Source organism: Ursus arctos, unplaced genomic scaffold (genome assembly GCF_023065955.2).
Source record: "Ursus arctos isolate Adak ecotype North America unplaced genomic scaffold, UrsArc2.0 scaffold_7, whole genome shotgun sequence".
Lineage (NCBI taxonomy): Eukaryota > Metazoa > Chordata > Mammalia > Carnivora > Ursidae > Ursus > Ursus arctos.
In genome coordinates, this window is record NW_026623089.1 from 37998530 (window position 1) to 38019504 (window position 20975).

General features: G+C 37.7%; 2 protein-coding genes across 2 annotated transcripts; both read right to left on the reverse strand.

Annotated features, from left to right (window-relative positions):
• Positions 1–8448: 8448 nt before the first annotated feature.
• On the reverse strand, positions 8449–9405 carry LOC113243067 (olfactory receptor 6C75-like). Its single transcript, XM_026481500.4, has one exon. It carries the CDS (start codon positions 9403–9405, stop codon positions 8449–8451), a length of 957 nt encoding a protein of 318 aa, XP_026337285.3.
• A 9558-nt stretch (positions 9406–18963) lies between these two features.
• On the reverse strand, positions 18964–19950 carry LOC113243066 (olfactory receptor 13A1). Its single transcript, XM_026481499.4, has one exon. The coding sequence runs from the start codon at positions 19948–19950 to the stop codon at positions 18964–18966; it is 987 nt and encodes a 328-aa protein (XP_026337284.3).
• Positions 19951–20975: the final 1025 nt, after the last annotated feature.

A 20975-nucleotide genomic window follows, 5' to 3' on the forward strand; every position in this document is an offset into this window, starting at 1 on the left:
TTGACATGTAATCTTTGGGAAAGGAGTCTGGGCATCTGTTGGAAATCAGTGACCTAGTAAGTAAGTCACCATGATTCAGTTGTATTTTACTTAATTCTTTGACTTAGTTAAAACTATAACATTAACTATGCATGATTCACAATACAAACTTAAACATAACCAGTATCTGCTTTAAATATTTGACTTGCTAGATTCCAAGTTACTCCCATGATCAAGTACTCACCAAGAAGCAGCTCACAGGAAACAGAGCTTCTTTGACAATGTGCTTCTCCTTCTTCCAACAAACCAGGATCTTTCTCCTAAGCTAATGGGGGGGGGGGGGGGGGGAACCACGAAGAACACTCTTAATTGAGATGTAACCATTTAAAATTCCTGAACATATTCATATCCATTCTATGGGATACGATGACACAGTCCATCATGAACTTCAAACTTCATGGGTTGTGCATCCATAACAGAAGAGAGTCAGGAAGAAGAAACAACAAAGGTCACTTTCCTTTGAACCCTGTTGCTAGTCACTTTCCCATCACCAGTTGCTCCCCACCTTCAAAGTAGGTGAGGATCACTGCAGTCATAAACGAGAATACATTCAAGTACTCTGATGATGTATTTACCACAGGGTTATTTACCATGCCCGATGAGGACATACAGGGTCCAAAAGGACAAACCTCTGGAACATTCAAGATTCATTAGAGGAGTACAAAAAAAGGGAACAGGAACTTAAATCACAACATAGTCCCAGAGGACATTTAATTGTTCATATTTGGAAATGAGAAATTTCAGCAGAAACATACCATAATTACCATTTCACTGCATACGGTAGCATACTACCACCATTGTCAACAGCCTACGCAGTCCTTTGTACAAGTCCTCAAAGGTATATTTGCAATGAGTGCCCTAGAGATGCAAAATTTACAAAATCCTGAATTACATATGTCAAGAAAGACAAGCTTAGACAACAGAAATACTTTTTTACAACTGTCCTTCCTTTTTTTTTCCTCTTTAACCTGGTATTTTCTTTAATGAGGTATAATTTACACACTGTAAAACACAAAAATTTTAATTACAGGTTGATAATTTTCCACATATGTAAACAGCCATGTAACCACTACCCAAACCAAACTATAAAATATTCCCATCTCATCACAAGTTTCCTTGTGCCCCTTGCCAGTCAATAGCCCACACCAAGAGAAAACAACTAAAGAACTACTTTTATTTCTGTCATCAAAATGTACTTTTGCCACTTCTTGAAATTCATTTATATGGAACACACCATGTGTCTGGCTTTATTTTTCCTCAGATTTCTCAGTTATCCACGCTACCTCATAAACCAATGATTTATTCTTTTATATTGCTTTGTAGTAGGTCATTATCTATGTATACCACAGTTTCCCATTCTTCCATCCACTGAAGGACATTTGTGTCCTCTCCAGTTCAGGGCTACTATGAATAAAGACATTATGAATATTCTTCTAAAGTCTTTTTGAAGATGGCATTCATTTCTCTTGAGGATATGATTTGGAGTGAAAGTACTGAGTTAATTACAGAATAGGTCTTAGCACCATAAGAAATTGCAAAACAAGGTCCAAAATTGGATTTAGGCTCTCAATAGCAATGCATGAGAATTTAAAATGCTCTTTATTATCACATTGTCTTGTAAGTCATTTTTAATTTGACACATCCTCTGTAAATTGGTTCAGCCACTATGGAAAACAATATGGAGGTTCCTCAAAAAATTAAAAATAGAACTACCATATGATCCAGAAATTCTACTTCTGAGTACAATGAATCATGGAACATTGTATCAAAAGCTAATGGTGTACTGTATGGTGACTAACATAATAATAAAAAAATAATAATAAGATATTAAAAAAAGAAATGAAAATAGGATATTGAAAGATATCTGCACTCCCATGTTTATCACAGCATTATTCACGATAGCCAAGATATGAAAACAGCCATCAGTGGATGAATGGGTAAAGAAGACAATATATATATTATATATGTATTATACATATTAATAATATATTAACATACATATTATATGTATTATATACTATATATAATACATATGTATATATGCATGCATTATATATAATATATATTTAATATAATATATTATATATAATGTATATATATATACATATGTATATATGCATGCATTATATATAATATAGTATTTAATATAATATATATTTAATATAATATATTATATATAATGTATGCATATATACATATGTATTATATATAATGTATGCATATATACATGTATATATATGTATACATATATATGTATACATAATATAATACATATACATTATATATAATTATATATAATGTATATAATATATATTGTAAAGAAGACAATATATATTATATATTAATAATATATTAATATTATGTATTATATATATTATATATTATATTATATATATTATATATTATATATTAATATTATGTATTATATATATTATATATTATATATAATATATAATATATATTAATAATATATTAATACATTAATATTATGTATTATATTATAATATAATGTATTATATATTATATATTAATAATATATTAATATCAATAAATATTTATATATAATATATTATATATAATGTATGTATATACATATATATTATATATAATGTATGCATATATACCTGTATATATATATACATATATAATACATATACATTATATATAATTATATATAATGTATATAATATATATATAATGTAATATTATTCAGCCATGAGAAAGAATGAAATCCTGACATTTCTGACAACATGGATGGTCCTAGAGGATATTATGCAAAGAGAAATAAGTCAGAAAGAGATAAATAATATGTGATATCTCTTTTTTCTTATCAGTCTTGCTAAGAGTTTAACAATTTTATGAGTCATTTCAAAGAACCAACTTTTTCTTTAATTTTTTATCTTGTTTTCTATTCCATTGGTTTATATATATTTGCATTCGTATTTATATAAATTCACACTTACGTGCATACTTTAGTTATAATTTCCTTTTACTTTCCTACCCTTTAAAACTGAACATCTAAATGATTAATTTTATACATGTTTTTCTATGATAAGCATTAATGCTATGAAGTTTCCTCTAAGCATGGCTTAAGGCTGCATTTCACAAATTTTAGTATGTTGTGTTAATATTTTTTCACCCAAAATATTTTCACATTTTCTTAGTAATATTTTCTGTAATCCAAGAGTGATTTAGAAATGTACTGTTTATATCCAAGTATTGAGGAATTTCCTAGATAAATTATTATAATTGATTTCTTATTTAATTCAATTATGATTGGTAAACATATTCTGTATGTTTTCAGCCCTTTAAAATGTTTTGAGATTTATTTTACAACCCAGCATAAAATATATCTTGAAATTTCTTTTTTTTTTTTTTTGTAGTTTCAAGTTTTTATTTAAATTCCAGTTAGTTAACATACAGTGTAATATTAGTTTTAGGAGAATGGTGATTCATCATCACCTACATATAACACCCAGTGCTCATCACAAGTGCCCTTCTGTAGGTTTGCTAGTGATTAATTCTTTTATTGTTTGTATGCCTCCATTTTTGAAAGACACTTTCAGAGGTACAGAATTCTAGGTTGGCAGTTTTTTTTCACGGTCCTTTAAAAGTCCTTGTATCATTGTATTCTCATTTACTTATTTTTTTTCAACTAACATCTTTTTTTATATCTTATTTTTTTTAAATTCAATTAGTTAACATATAGTGTATCATTAGTTTCAGATGTAGAGTTCAGTTATTCATCAGTTGCGTATAACACCCGGTGCTCGTTACATCACGTGCACTCCTTAATGCCCATCACCTAGTTACTCCATCCCCCCACCCACCTCCCCTCTAGCAACCCTCAGTTTGTTCCCTATAGTTAAGAGTCTCTTATGGTTTGTCTCCCTTTCTGATTTCATTTTATTTTCCTTCGCTTCCCCTATGATCCTCTGTTTTGTTTCTTAAATTCCACATGACTGAAACCATATGACAGTTGTCTTTTTCTGGTTGACTTATTTCACTTAGCATAATACCCTCCAGTTCCATCCATGTCCTTGTAAATGGTAAGATTTCATCCTTTCTGATGGCTGAGTAATATTCCACTGTGTGTGTGTGTGTGTGTGTGTGTGTGTGTGTATGTGTGTGTGTGTGTACCAGATCTTCTTTATCCATTCATCTGTCAATGGACATCTTCCAAAGAGGATTCTATGTTATCTTTATCATTGTTCCTCAGTATGAAACATAAAATTTTTCCCTCTAGCTGCTTTTAAAATTTTCTGTTTATCGCTGGTTTTGAGCAATTTATTATGTGTCTTGGTGTAGATTTTTTCATTTTTCTAATGCTGGGGTTTACTGAGATTTTTGATTTCTGTTTTCATAAAATTTAGAAAATTTTGGCCATCGTTTCCTTGAATCTTTTTTTGTTATCTCCCTCCACACATAAACTTCTCCTTCAGAAATCTAATTATATGCATGTTGGATTACCCAAAGTTGTCCCATACTTCACTGATGCTCTTTTCCATTTTAGGTGGGTTGTTTTATTCTTTGTGTCTTTTTAAGTTTCTATATCTTCAAATTTGCTAATCTTTCACCTGCAATGTCTAATATGCTATTCATCCCATCTATTAAAATTATTCAGTAGAATTCTGACTCAAAGAAGTACAATTTTCTTTTTTAAAGCCACATTATAAAGTTATGATTGACATACAGAAAGCTGTGCACATTTGATGTATACTACTTGATGAGATTAAAGATAAGTACACATTCATGAAACATTCTCATAGTTGAGGCCATATACATATACATCACCTCCAAAAGTTTCCTCCAACCCCTTTATTTTTGTTTTCTTTTGTGGTAAGAGCACTTATAAGTAAGGTCTACCCTCTTAGCAAATTTTTAACTATACGGTCCTGTAACAACTGATCCTGTGGTGTACAGTAGATCTCTAGAACTTATTTACCTTGCAGTACTGAAATTTGGTATACGTTGACACCTTCCTCTCTCTGTCACCCTAATAGTCCCTAGTAGCCACTACTATACTCTCTAGTCCTATGAGTTTGAATATTTTGGACTCCTCATAAAAGTGAGATCATGCAGTATTTGTCTTACTGCATCTGACTTATTTTACATAGTATAATGTCTGTCAGGTTCATTCATGTTGTCACATATTTCAGGATTTCCTTTTTTTTAAGGCTCAATAATAGTCCATTATGTATATACCACATTTTCCTTATCCATTCATCCATTAATGGATACTTGTGTTGTTTCTATATCTTGACTATAGTGAATAATGCTGCAGTGAACATGGGAGCACAGATATCTCTTCAACATCTTCACTTCAACTACTTTGGATATATATCAAGAAGTAGGATTGTTGGATCATATGGTAGTTCTATTTTTTATATCTAATTTTTTAAACCATTTTTTAGTCAAGTATAATTAACATATAATGTTATATTAGTTTCAGGTGTATAATACAGCAATTCAACAATTCTATACATTATGCAGTGCTCATCATGAAAATGTACTCTTAATCCCCTTCACCTATTTCATCCATCCCCCTACCCATCTCCCCTCCAGCAATCACCAGTTTGTTCTCCATATTTAAAAGACTAGTTTTCTGTTTGTCTTTTTCTTTGTTCATTTGTTTTATTTCTTAAATTCCACATATAAATGGATTATGTGGTATCTATCTTTCTTTAAATTACTCATTTCACTTAGCATTAACACCCCCCCCCCCAAAATTGGGTGATGGGCATTAAGGAGGGCACTTGATGTAATGAGCACTGGGTGTTATATGCAACTGATGAATCACTAAATTTTACCCCCTAGATCATCCATTCTGCCTCAAATGACAAGATTTCATTCTTTTTTTGTGGCTGAGAATTCCATTGTATGTATGTGTGTGTGTGTGTGTGTGTGTGTGTGTGTGTGTGTGTATACATATATATTTATGGTATGTTATGTGTAAAGAAGATAAACATCTTCTTTATCCATTCATCTATAGATGGACACTTGGGCTGCTTCCTATTTTAATTGAGGAAACTTCATATTATTTTCCATAGTGACTGCACCAGTTTAGATTCTCATCAACTAATGTAAAAAGGCCCCCTTTTCTCCACATCATCACCAATACTTCTTGTCGTTTAATTTTTTGATAATAGCCATTCTAACCTAGCCTAAGTGTGAGATAATATTCATTGTGGTTTTGATTTTTCTCTGATGATTATTGATGTTGAGCATCTCTTCATATACCTATTGCTATTTGTATGTCTTCTTTGAAAAAAAAATGTCTATTCAGGTGTTTGTCCATTATTTTATTTGGATTGTGGTTTTTTATTATTGATTTGTGTGAGTTCTTTATATATTTTGGATTAGCTGCTCATGGCCCAGATACGGCCCTGACTCCTGTCACTAGCTTGCACCACTGGGCTCACCTTCAGGCAGCCCCCGCAGCTGTGCACCTGCATGCCCCAGCCCAACTGCCATCACCAGTGACCACTGTCATGTGCACTCCTATGGGGAGACCCTGCTGCCAAGAACCACATTGTTCATTGGACATTCTGGGAAAAATCACTGACAATGTGATACCTTGAGCAAAAGGAATATCCCAGAAAAAGAGATATCAGAAATATCAGAAAAAGAGATAAGGCTACACCAAAAAAATACATGGAAATTTTCACAAACGCATAGTGTTCTATTAGTTGAGTAAAATACATTCTTCAAATTCTTACATGATTGTGTGCCAGAAAACTTCATAATGCAGTCAATTATTATCTTTGCAATAACAGAATAATGTAGTCAGAGCAAAGCATGGTAGTGGCCCTTAACCAACCATTCCAACCAAACACCAGCTCCAGGATTTTTCTTACAATGTTTTGTGTCCAAATCTATCCTTTCCTATGAAAGTCTTGAATAACTAAATTACAGTTGTAATTCTTCCACTAAAATATCCCATCATTTGCATAGTGAAGGAAACCATCAACAAAAAGGCAACCAGCTGAGTAGAAGATATTCGCAAATGATATACCCAATAAGGGGTTAATATCCAAAATATATAAAAAACTTAAACAACACCCAAAAAATTCAAATAATCTGATTTTAAAATGGGTAGAGGACCTGAATAGACATTTTTCTAAAGAAGACATATACAAGGCCAACAGACACATAAAAGAGAAAAAGGCAAACCATAAGAGACTTACTATAGGGAAAAAACTGAGGGTTGCTGGAGGGGAGGTGGGTGGGGGATGGGTAATTGAGTGATGGGCATTAAGGAGGGCACTGGATGTAATGAGCACTGGGTGTTATATGAAACTGATGAATCACTAAATTCTATCCCTGAAACTAATAATATACTATGTGTTAACTAACTTGAATTTAAATTAAAAAAAAAAAGATGTCATGTGTGAACGCACTCAAAAAAAGCAAAAGATGAAAACAAACGAAAACATCTCATCATTTTCTCTCTTCTAGCCTCAAATTTTATTTCTATTACAGTGTGTCTCCATGTCAATTTTGGTAGCAGTAGAGTCATTTCACACTAGTACTAACAATGGACACCCAGAGATTATCACATCAAACCTCTCGTTCCACAAATAAAGATACTTTGTTTATAGATTTATTTGGAAAGACTCTACAGTCACCATTAAACTCCCTTCTACCTCTGATTAGATTCCTCCTCCCAGTTCCTTTAAATTTCCCATAGGGAAACAATCTTAACTACTCAATTCCTTGTTCCAGAATTCATAATGTTTCCTTTCCTATGGTCCCCATCGTTAGGTCTTTAGTACTGAAATCAACCAGCAAACCAGTAAAACCAAAGGGAACTTTCGATTTCAATTAGAGACACTTATGTGTCTTCATTATAGTGGGAACTAGAATTATAAAGATTTATATTCTATTTATATAAAAACTATGCACCATTGAAAACAATTGAATTGAGTCAAGTAATGTTATTAGTATCCTGACAGTTATGCATATGTGTGTCCTTCAAAAATCAATATAGTGACCACTTTGCATCTATCCTTGAACCAATTTGATATTCTTAATTCTTGTGAATTTCATTTTTCATCCCCATCACTTACCACAAGTAGATACTTGAAAACACACCTTTCCAACTTTGAGATACTACATGCATCAAACAGAATCATCTATATGAGGCTATTCATTAAAATTTGTTGAATCCTATTGAGCCAAAACTAGTGAACAGATCCAGGAAGATAATTTCATCTCTAATATAAAGAAGAATGTTAGAGCTTTCAAGTAGCGAAGTATACTGGATTATAAGATAAATTGGCCCCTATTCTAAGAACAAATAAGCAGAACCTCTAAAAACACATTTGCAAGTCTATATAGGAGATTACAGAAATAGGAAGGAGATTGCATTAGATGTAGAAGGGGCATTCTCCTTCTGACAGTCTGTGGTTATTTCTGCAGTCTAACCCTGGATAGAGCATCCCTCAGAGCCTGGTGGACCTGCTTGTTCCGCAGAGTGTAGATGACAGGGTTGAGCAGCGGGGTCACCACCGTGTTCACAAGGGCAGCCTCCCTGTTGGAGTCCATCCTGTTCCTTTGCTTTGGTTTCACATATATAAACACACAGCTGCCGTACATCAGAGAGAGGACTATGAGGTGAGAGGAGCAGGTGGAGAAAGCTTTCTGTCTCTCCTTGGCTGATGGGAGTCCGACGATTGTGACTACTATGTTGCTGTATGCAATGATGGTTATGATGAGGGATGTCAAAAGGACAAACAAAGCAAGGACAAAGGCCAACATTTCAGTAGATCTGGTATCAGAACAAGAGAGATGAATCAGGGGCCCAAAATCACAGAAGAAATGAGGGATGACATGGGGCCCACAGAAGGATGACTGGGAAAGTATTATAATTGGAACCACCATGAGAACAAATCCCAAAGCTAAACAGGCAGTGACTAGAAGGAAACACATCCTTGGGTTCATGATGGTTGGGTAATACAGAGGTTGGCAAATGGCCAAGTACCGATCTAGGGATAGTACAGCCATAAGGAAGAAAAGAGTTGTTCCCAGGAAAAGAAAGACAAAGGCTTGTGTGAAGCAGGCAGCAAAGGAAATTGATTGCCTCCCTGACAGAAAGATGGCCAGTAATTTTGGAATAACAGTAGTTATAAAACAGCATTCAAAAAAGGAGAAACTGCTGAGGAAGAAATACATGGGTGTCTGGAGGTGATGGTCAGCCCAGGTAATGGTGATTATGAGTATGTTTCCCATGATGGAGGCCAGGTATGCCAGCAGATGCACCAGGAAGAGAACCTTCCCAAGGTGTTGGACACTAGGAAATCCCTCCAGGGTGAATTCCTGAACTTCTGTCTGGTTTCTTGCATCCTCCATCACTGACTTTTCCATTTCTTCAACTCTATGAGCTATGCTGTAGAGTATCATGACTGAAGAATGAAGAACTTTATTTTATTAAACACATAATACAGTGTAGGCAAATGGGTGGAGTGGGAGGTACAGCCTTCCAGTTATGGAATGAATAAGCCACAAGGATGAAAGGTATAGCATAGGAAATACAATCAATGGTATTGTAATAATGTTGTATGGTGACAGATGGTCGCTATACTTGTGGTGAACATAGTATAACATACAGAGTTGTTGAATCACTGTATTGTATACCTGAAACTAATGTAACATTGTGTCAACTATCATTTAAAAAAAATTTTTAAGAGAAAAAATAAAATAAAATAGTATAGGCATGGTGACTGGATTTTTCTACTATTTTAAACATCATATTTCATGTCTAATTTGTGCACTTTATTAAGTAAAAATAAATGTTTATCTATGAATATATTTATGTTAAATAATAAAAACTGTGCATGAAGCTATAAGTTTTCATGAAGAATAATGTAATTTTAATAGTATTAGTCATTTTTCTATAGTCTATTGACAAGCAGAAAAAAATCCTTCTTTTAGCTATATATCTGATCATTTTTGATAAGGTACCACTCATATCATGCATCCACAGGGTACATATTGTAAAAGGAAAATTGTAGCCTTAGGGGAAAAAACACAGTCATGGGTAAGTCATCCCACAAAAAAAATATTCCCCTGATGTCTTTAGGATTTGTCATTCTTATCTGAAGTCATAACATCACCTGTAGGAAAACTTCCTTTGGTTCTAGCTACAGCCCTCTAAAGTGAGACTACTAGAGTACAGATGGACTCTAATATTGTTGGAGACACAGGTCAGGTCATTTTCCTACACAGCTTGAGACTAGTCAGTAAGAGAGCAGAGTTTTCCTTTCCTCCTGTGCTAAGTGGTCAGTCTAAGGGAGAATCTCTTATCTTCTGACCCTTTCAGTCCACACACTTAGGGGATACTAGCCTGAGGCTAGAAAGGGAAATTGCATGCCTTGACTGGCAATTATTTTCTGATTCATTCTCTCTTCTATTGTCCACCTAAATAAAATATTCTCTATTATCCTTTAAATTAATAAACTTCCCTATGTGAGCCTTTGTCACTCTAGTCAACTAGTGTTCATCTCAGATCTCTGAACTGGCTGTCTGACTTAGTCAAACCCCACCCTTTGAAGTATATTAAAACAGCTTGAAGAGGAACAGATTCTGCTTCCATTTACAACACATGAACAGCAAAATAATCCAATCACACTAAGGCCATGTAGTCACCCAGATGTAGCTCACAATAAGCAGAACTCAGTCTCTCTCTCTTTCACTCCTCCAACAAACCAAAATGCTGGTCTAGGCACTTAGAGATGTGTGTGTGTGTGTGTGTGTGTGTGTGAGAGAGAGAGAGAGAGAGAGAGAGAGAGAAAGAGAGAGGAAGAGGGAGGGAGAAAAAGAGACAGAAAAGCACTTGCATTTGAAATGACCCTAATTTATCCTAGAGAAAGGTTCAAAATGTATAACATGTCTACTAAGCATGCTTCTTCATACAAAATCAGAACTTTCCAAAACTGCGGTAAGCGAAAGTGAAAGTTCCATGGCAATCTGGCCTGATGAAATCCTGGGAAAGAAAGGAGAGCTCATACATACGGTCCCCAATACTCTACTGGAATCTGCAAGTGAGTTAACTTGGAATTTCAAAATGCTTTTTATACCTTCCTTGCAGGCTCCAGATTCCCCAAACTCCCATTCTGCTCCTGCATCAGCCACCACCAGCAGGAGACCCTGCTTGCCGGGCAAATGCTCCAGGGCATGGTGGAAGACATTAGCCTCCTGATCAAACTGGTCCCTTCTAATAGTATTCTTCTTCAATGCATTCCAGCGTAGGTAAAATGGATTTCCACTTCCTGACTGCTCTAGGTTGAGGAGAATACACATGTTATTAGAAGCTGAGATAAAAGTGAAATTAATTTTCCCCATCATATTCTTAGCATTGGACTCTCTTGACACCAATCAGGATCCCCCAGGACCAGTGGGCAAACCCCAGACACACCAGACCTCATTAGAATATAGAACAAAGCCATTTAGAGATCAATGTCCCTCTAGGATCCCTGGTGGCTACTAATTGGGCATTGTTGGAAACAGAAAATTATAATACAAAAATCATAGCTACCCTTTCATTACATATGCAAATATAATAATATGGACTCCCAAATATCCATTGTCCTCCATGAAAATCTTCAAAGATAGAGTGTATATAATCCTCTCAGACTTTATAAAGTCCCAACTTGAAAGCACTACTAAGGTGGAGTTGAAAGCACAAGTGGGGAATTTGGAGCCCCCGCCTGTGGTAATAAAGTGAAGCTCTCCCTTACTCTCCCAGAGCAATGTCAAAGAACACCAGATAAAACACAAGGTTTAAACAAGAGCTTAATGCCTGGGTTTCAGTTGATAATACCTTGTCCTATCAAGAACAAGGAAAAGCTCAACTTGAAAGAAAAAAAAAGACAATTAATAGACACCAACCAAGATGACAGAGATATTAGAATTATTTGACAGAGTTTGAAGTAGCCATCAGAAAAACGTTTCAATGAGCAATTACAAGCATGCTTGAAACAAATTTAAAAATAGAAATTCTCACTCAAGAAATAAAAGGCTTAAAGAAGAACCAAATGGAAATTTTGGAACTGAAAAATATCATAATTTTTTTAATTCAATAAATGGGGTCAACAGCAGAATGAAGGAGAAAAGGGCAAAATCAATGAACTGAAGAAAGAATAATAGAAATTACTGTCTGAACAACAAAAAGAAAATAGACTGAAAAAAATAGATACAGCCTCATGGACATGTGGAACTATAACAAAAGATCTAACATTTGTGTCACTGGAGTCTGAAAAAGAGAAGAAACAAAATGGAGCTGGAAAAGGACTTGGAAGAAACAAAGGCGAAAACTTCTCAAATTTGGCAAACGATATAACTTACAAATCCAAGAAGCTGAATAAATTCTACATAGGATAAATCCAAAGAAATCCATATCAAGCCACGTTGTATTCAAACTTCTGGTAAGTGAAGAGAAAGAAAAGGTTTGGAAGCAGCAAGAAAGAAACAACACATTACCCATGGGAAAGAACAATTCAAATGACAGTAAATTTCTCACCAGAAACCATGGGGGCCCGAAAGAAGTAGCACAATATTTTTTCAAGTGCTCAAAGAAAACTATTGCCAATATGCAGAATCCTACATCCAGTGAAAATATCCTTGAGGAATGAAAGGGAAATAAAAACACTCTCAGATGAAGGAAAGCTAAAAGAATTTCTCACCAGCATACCTATCCTAAAAGAATGACCAGAAGAAGTTCTCTGAACATACAGGAAATGATATCTAGAACAACCACTAAAAATGCTAAGCAAATACATACACTCAAAAGCACTATAGATAAATCAAAACTGAATTATTATAAAATGTTCAAGTAACCCACATGAAGGCAGGAAAAAGAAAACATGGAAATGAAAAACAGAAAGAAAACAAAATATAAAATGGTGGATGTAAGCCCTAAGACATCAAAATGTGAATGGTCTAGATACACCAATTAAAAGAAATATTGATAAGATAGATTTAAAAACATAACCCAACTATATGATGTCTATAAACACTCACTTTGAATACAATGATACAGGCAGTTTGAAAGTAAGAGGATGGGGAAAGATTTTCATGTAAATATTTATCAAATGAAGGCAGGAGTGGTTATATTAATATCATACAAAGTAGACTTCAGAGCAATGAAAATTCCCAAAATCAGAGAGGTACATTACACAATGATGAGAGCATCAATCAACAAAGAAAACACAGCAATCCTAAATGTGTGCACCAAACACAAAAGCTGCAAAATATGTAAAGTAAAAACTGACAGAACTGAAAGGCAAAAAAGACCATCAACGATTATATTTGGATACTTTACAATCCCTCTCTTAACAACTGATTAAACAAGTAGCCAAAAAAATCAGTAAGATATAGAAGAACTCAACACCATCAACCATCAGGCTCTAATCAACAATTACAGAACACTCCACCCAACAACAAAAAATAAAACAAAAGCTCTCAAACTACGAATGAGATCAGGAGAAAGTTCTCTAGAGCATTCAGAAAGATTCCTCTCCCGCCCAGTTGTGCAATGAGGCACATGTTGACCCCTTTTTAAAAAGGATCCTGAAATCTGGAAGAGGAACCCTGAAAGAACTCTTAACTCTTATAATAAATAGCAGCTAAGGTCACCAGAAATGTCAACAAAATCAGAATTATGGTCTCCTTGCTCCTGGAGCAATATATGCTCTGGCCCTTGACATGCTGTCAAGTGTCTGAGATGGAAATTGATGGAGTAGGGCTTAGATCTATCAGAGCCTGAAGCACTCCAGCTGGAGACCACAGGAGCAGCAACAGCAGCAACAGTAAACCAAACACCCATTGAACAGAAACCTATATGCAATGGTAAGCCAACGTCCAACTGAGAAACAGAAATCGTATCACACAACTTCACAGAGAAGATTTAATTTGGAAGTGGTTAGACAAGTTTTAGAGGACCGTAAGGGCATGAAGCAAACACTGAGGTGATACAGAGACAGCAAGTGCAGAAGGAAGCTTTATCTCCAAGGATTGGAGGAACCAAGACAGAGCTTAGAGCTGTTGTAACTGAGGAGCCCAGAGAAGGAGCTCCACTGAGCTGGGTCAGAGACCTCTGATGGGGGTGTGTTTCCTGGGTAGCCCTGGTCTTCCTGTGGTGTGAAGAGACTCTACAGAGCTAGGACTCAGGCCCCTGAGGAATGGGCACTTCTCAGAGAGTGCTGCTTCCTCAGGAACTTGGAGGAGAGAGCTCCTGCTCAGCTGGGATTCAAACCTCTGAGTAGGCAACATTGGTAACTACATCCAGTGCTTCCTGCAGGGCTAATGGGGCTGCTCCTGCAAGTGTGAAAACTGCAGCCAGCTGCTGCCACTGGGCCCAATCACTGCTGCAAAGTTAAAGAAATAGCATTAGGGCAATGCTGACAGAAGCAGGAAGCAAGTGGAACAGAACAAGTCCTTCTGCCTCTAGTGTTTCAGTCTTTCTCTGGGGCCCACTCAGGGCAGAGACTAACAGAAATCCAGCTGCAAAGGTGAAACATGGCTTGCAGAACCCCAGGCTCAGAGTTCCAGGGCTAGGGTTGGAGCTGAGAGACAACAGGTTAATAATGAGCCAGTTGCTGCCCAATCAACTCAAGACCTCCCCACCTAGACTAGCTCAAGCAGCTACCCCAGGACAGAGGGAAGCAGGAGAGTGTGGTGTGTTTCCTGGCATGGAGACCCAAACAAAAACTATGCTGGGTAGATTAATTAGCATCCCAAGGAATCTAAGTGGAGGTTGGATTATAACTTGGGCTTTGAGTTTTTCCACTGTCCAATAAAGGAAACATGGATGACAATTTTGTTTTAGATACAGACGTAGTGAAGAGAAGGGCCATATGCACCCCAATGTTCATAGCAGCATTGTCCACAATAGCTAAATCATGGAAGGAGCCAAGATGCCCTTTAACAGATGACTGGATTAAGAAGATGTGGTCCATATATACAATGGAATATTATTCAGCCATCAAAAAGAACGATTTCACAACATTTGCAGCAACATGGACAGGACTGGAGGAGATAATGCTAAGCGAAATAAGTCAAGCAGAGAAAGACAAGTATCATATGGTCTTACTCATTTATGGAACATAAGAAGTAGGAAGATCAGTAGGAGAAGAAAGGGAAAAAGGGGGGGTAAACAGAAGGGGAAATGAACTATGAGAGACTATGGACTCTGGGAAACAAACTGAGGGCTTCAGAGGGGAGGGCGGTAGGGGATTGGGATAGGCCGGTGATGGGTATTAAGGAGGGCATGTATTGCATGGGGCACTGGGTGTTATACGCACGTAATGAATCATGGAACTTTACATCAAAAACTTGGGATGTACTGTATGGTGACTAACATAACATAATAAAAAATTATTAAAAAAAAAAGAAAGCACACATTTATGGTGCTACCTAATCACCATAATTCATAATAATTCAGAAAAATGAAGCATTCTGATGGGTCTCCTTCTTCTCATAAGTCTATCATAGCCTGTACAAGAGTACAAGTGTTGAAGATGGAAAAGGCAGCATGTGGGAGCACATGACAGCAGATCAATTCAGTATCATACCACCAATAGATTCAGACTCAGATGTATGGAAAATCCCAGCCCACTAAAGACCTGAGGCTTGCTTACCCCCTAAAAAAGGACAAAGCAAGAACTAATCATGACATGGTCCTCAAATCTGATATGGGGCCAATGTAAGGAAACACTGTCCTCAAAAACCCAGACCCTCTCTTCATCTCATGCTTTTCTAGAGAATGCCAGGTGTACTCTCTAGCCGAGCTGCCAACATAGTATGACCCAGCTATGGTGCCTAGCTGGGTGACGGATAGAGCTCTCATCTAAGGAGGCTACTGGGCTCACTACAACTGGTGGTGGAAAACTAAGGACTAGCCCCACCTCTGGGCTCTGTACCCTCCCAGACAAGGTGGGCCAAATGCCTTCTGCTTGCCTTTGATAAATTAACCCCTCCAATCTCCTCCCTAAGAGAAAGGAGGCTCTTAGATTAATTTTAAAAGATAAAATGAGAATCTGTTCTTTGCAATGGGAAATTAAATGTGACGGGGCTTCTGTAATCTTATGAATCCCTTTCTCTGGAATAAATGCCTGCCTCTACCAAATGGGCTTCTAAGAAATCCACATCTGGGGAAATGGCTCAGGTCTCTCATCTCTGTTAAGTAAGTGACAGACATCACTGCACCAATTCAGTATCCCTGAAAAAAAAGTTATTAGGATCTAAATCTGTGTCCTCTGCTGAGGCCAGTTGCTACGTTTCAAAACACTTTCAGGGACGCCTGGGTGGCTCAGTGATTAAGCATCTGCCTTAGGCTCAGGGCGTGATCCCAGAGTTCTGGGATCAAGCCCTACATCAGGCTCCTCCAATGGGAGCCTGCTTCTTCCTCTCCCACTCCCCCTGCTTGTGTTCCCTCTCTCGCTGGCTGTCTCTCTCTGTCAAATAAATAAATAAAATCTTAAAAAAAAAAAAAAAACACTTTCAAAAAGATTACTCTTCCAAACCCACTGGTCAGGTTGGACAGGAGCTGCAGCAGGCTTGCCACTTGTTAATAAAGTCCCTTGTCCCAACTGTGGACAGTGCCAGAAGGTGGAGTCCATGACAGGCTCTAATATACTTTGGTGGGTAAGAGCATACACTCTGGATTCATAGAGCTATAGTTGAATCCAGCTGCCTCCACCTCCCACTCATTGTGTAACTTGGATATATTACCTGGCCTCTTACAGTGTTACTGGAAAACCAGAGATAAATTGTGGCAGTACTTCGTCTCAGACCTTACATACAGAAGCTTTCACCTTAGCTGGAGGCAGTAGTCAGTGATGGAAGTGGCACAGCAGTGACCACAAATCCCAAAAGTGAGAGATGCTGGTGGGCTGTAGCTCAGGGGTTCTCACCCAGAGATGATTTTGCTCTATCCTCACCTCCAAGGAGATTTGGCAATGTCTAGAGACATTCTTGTCTGTAGTGGTTCTACTGACATCTAGTTGACCAAGGATGCTGCTAAATTTACTACAATGTACAGGATAGCTCCTGCAATGATCTAGCCCAAATGTCAACGTCAAAGTTGACAAACTCTGTTGTAGTCATACCCAAGGATCAATTACTAAACTAAAGAAAAAGGAAAGCCCATATAAAACACAAGAATACAAGTACCTCATTGTCTGGAGCCAAAGGGCGGGAATGTGGCTAAGACTTCAGTTCATAAAGCAGCCTCCACGGAGGGGGAGCTGGATGTACCACAGATCCATATCTTATCTCCATCGCCAGACTGGAGACTAATCCGGCGGAACGCTTACAGAAGATCTGCTTGAGTCAGGGAGGCCAAAAGGATAAGGGCTTGTGGTTGGAGAAACATCTGAAGAAAGGGTGAGCCTCCCTTGACTGATAGACATTATCAAAGACAAAAAGCAGAGAAATGGGTAAATTGGAATTTCTAACAGTTCCTCTCTGTGGCTCTTCAAAAAATTGATAATGTGAAGTCATAGTCAGCCAGTCATAGAAAATGCTGCCTGCTGGATGCCTGTGGAGTCATGAGTTTGTCTGCACTAAATCACAAGGACTAATTTTAAGAGATAACATACAGGGAAGCAAGAGCTGCATCTCTGTCTCAGCTAAAAAAGGCAAACTGGTGCTGGTTCCTGCAAAAGGAGCCACAAAAAAAAGTCTCAGGTATTAAGTCTGCTGAAGGAAAAGAATGCATCTGTTCTAGAGAAGACAAACTCCAAGCAAGACAGCGCTGTGGCAGGGAGGCATGCCGCACCTGGAGCTAGAGGTCACAGACAGAAGGACCAGCTACTCACACAGGGCTCCACTGCACAGGGAAGAGAAGTGATCTGAAAACTAAAATGGACCTTTCTGCATTTGAAGAGCAGGAAAAAATGTTTTGGGCCTGAAATATGACAGGCTCTGGGAACCTGGGAGAGAATCCACTAAGGAAAGATGGATGATCCATCTCTTAGGAAATCCATTTGGCCTTTCCTGAATGGAGCTGGTCTCACTCATGAGCCAGAGGCTTCCTGAGATAAACAGGATCCAGCCCACATCAGAAACCACCAGAATGGCTTCTCACTTACCCATCCCAATGTTGCTTCTCACTAGGTCATTTTTAGAGAGTTGAATCCACTGCCGCCCCAGCAGCCGCTTCCTGTGTGGCCCCAGCATCTTAACCCCCACCTACGCTTTCCAGCTACCACCGCAAACATTACCCTGAGCCAGGCAGAGGTGAGGGGCTGTGAAATCCAGACTTCCTTGGCTGCTCCTGTCCTCAGCGATCACTCACCAACAGTAATATCCTAAACTTAGATAGTGCTTCATATCATATCATTGTCTTTAGTTCTCTTGTTCAGTCTTGATAGCACCTCTGGCTTGTTTATTTTCCTCATCACACTTAGAACAAACTACAGCTGAAGTGGGTTGAGTGCTCTGAAAGAGTCTGAATTTGAACCCAGATCTTCTCCCCGACCAGTGCAGGGCTCCTTCCACACTGCACACATCTTTGTACATCCACACCATCCCCTGGAATGCAACGCTCTTTATGCCTTTTCTTTTTATATTCGCCATCATGGGTACTGGTATATTCCTAACTGAATTACCAATTTTCTAAGGCTATAGAGCAAATGAGTTTTGTTTTATCAAATGAGTAATGTGCTTTTAATCACTCAATACTTGTTTAAATATTTTTTATTTTTTTGAAATCCATTACAAAATGTAGAAAGTATAAAAATTACAAGATTACAAGAAATCAAGATGAATAACAATAATTGTTCTTCAAGTCATGTTGAAAATCTATTATTAATCACACTGAGTCATAGTGGTAATTTTCAAAACCTTATTCATTAGAGAGTCTCTGAGACCACTGCAGACTTCAACATGCAGTCTCCAAAAAAAAGCTTCAGAAGACAGAAATTAATTTCTGGAGAAGGAGAAAAGCTTCCTGAGGGCTGCCTTGACCTCCTTGTTTCTCAAAGTATAGATGAGGGGATTGAGTGTAGGGCTCAACATAGTATACAGTACGCCAGCCAACTTGCTCTTCTCTGCACTATAGCTGGAGACAGGGCTTATGTAGGCATAGAAGACAGCAGTATAATACATACACACGACAATGAGGTGGGAAGAGCAGGTGGAAAAGGCTTTTTTCTTCCCCTCTGTAGTCTGCATCTTCAGGATGCTAGAGATGATAAAGCCATATGACACAATGGTCATCAGGAAGTTCAATATGCCATAAAAGGCATCAGCCAGGACAATCATGATGCTATTCACATAAGTGGAGCTACAGGAGAGAAGCAACAGAGGAGGGACCTCACAGAAAAAATGGGTAATGACATTGGGGCCACAGAAATTTAACCGTAGCATCAGCCCAGTGTGGATGGCTGTGTTGAAGGCACAAAGCACCCATACACCTGTGGCCAGCTTGCTGCAGAATGCCTTGCTCATTGTGGTACTGTAATGCAGAGGGTGGCAGATGGCTGCGTACCGGTCATAGGCCATGACCGTGAGGAGGAGCAGCTCAGAGGATGCAGACCATGTGAGGAAATAGAGCTGGGCCATGCAGCCCCCATAAGAGATGGAGCTCTCCTCTGACATCAGACCCTCCAGTGCTTTGGGCATGACAGAAGAGGTGCAGATAATATCCATAGTAGCCAAGTTGAACAAGAAAAAGTACATGGGGGTATGGAGCCCAGGGTTGAAGGCGATGGCCAAAATGATGAGGATATTACCTGTGAGGGCCACAGAGTAGAGGGAGAAGAAGCAGCTGAATAAGAGCACATGGTATTCTGGGTGCTCTGAAAAGCCCTGCAGGATAAACTCTGTCACTAGTGTCTGATTACTCATGGTTCTTGGGCTGAGAGGCGTTTCCAGGACTATCAGGTGAATCTTAACACACAGCTTCATATGATTTCAGGGCTAGAGAGAGAAATGAGAGGTATTCTAAAGTAGGCTGCTTCCATTTTCATTCATACCTGACATCATGCCATCAGCAATATTATACAGATGTACTGGAACTTGTTAATGAAGAGAAACATACCAATACGGCATTAGGCAAAGGGCATGAACATTTAGCTCATAAAAAGTGAGTACAAATGGCCAATTAAATTCATAAAGCATCATTTAACCTCAAAGAAATACAAATTAAATTGACAATCCACTGTTTATGAACCATGATTGGGCAAAGTTTGAAAAGCCTGGTTTTGACTAACATTAGCATGGGTGCCAAGATGCGGCCTTTTAAAATTCATATTCCATTTGAGCCAGAACTTTCACTTCTAGGAATTTATCCTAAGGAAATAATTAAGAGCATCCTCAAGGTCAGTGTATTACAATGTATTGATACAGCATAAAGCTCTATACCTCTCAAAATGATGCTTTAGAAGTGTTTTACTGATGCTTATACAAATAGAATGAAGAAAATTCAAAAGTAATGTGTACAATAGGATCTTATTTTGAGTTTAAGGGGAAAAAATCATGTTTGTATACATACATGTAGAAAAAAAACTGACAAATGATAGAACAGAATTTGAATAGTGGGGATAAATTATACTTGATTTCATTTCTTTGCCTTTACTTCTCTATATTTTCTGATTTTTCCATTTAACAACCTTTCTAAAAGGCAGGTCTGATAGAATAAAGGCTCCCAGCTGGTACTCCTGGATCCACCTCCTCTCAGACAGTATCTTCCTTCTCATGTCATTCCTCAAAGCCAAACTCCAGCCACACCCAGACTATCAGTCTGGCCAACACACCAGCCAGGCCAGACGTTTGTGGCTTTGTTCTTGCAGCTCCCTCAGCCAGAAATGCTTCCTTTCTCCTTAACCAGGTCTATCATCATCTCTCTCCTTTTAACATCCCTTCCCTAGAGAGAAAGGACCTCTCTCTCCTTTGTGGCCCCAAGGGGTTCTGTACTGACTTCCGTCCTAGAA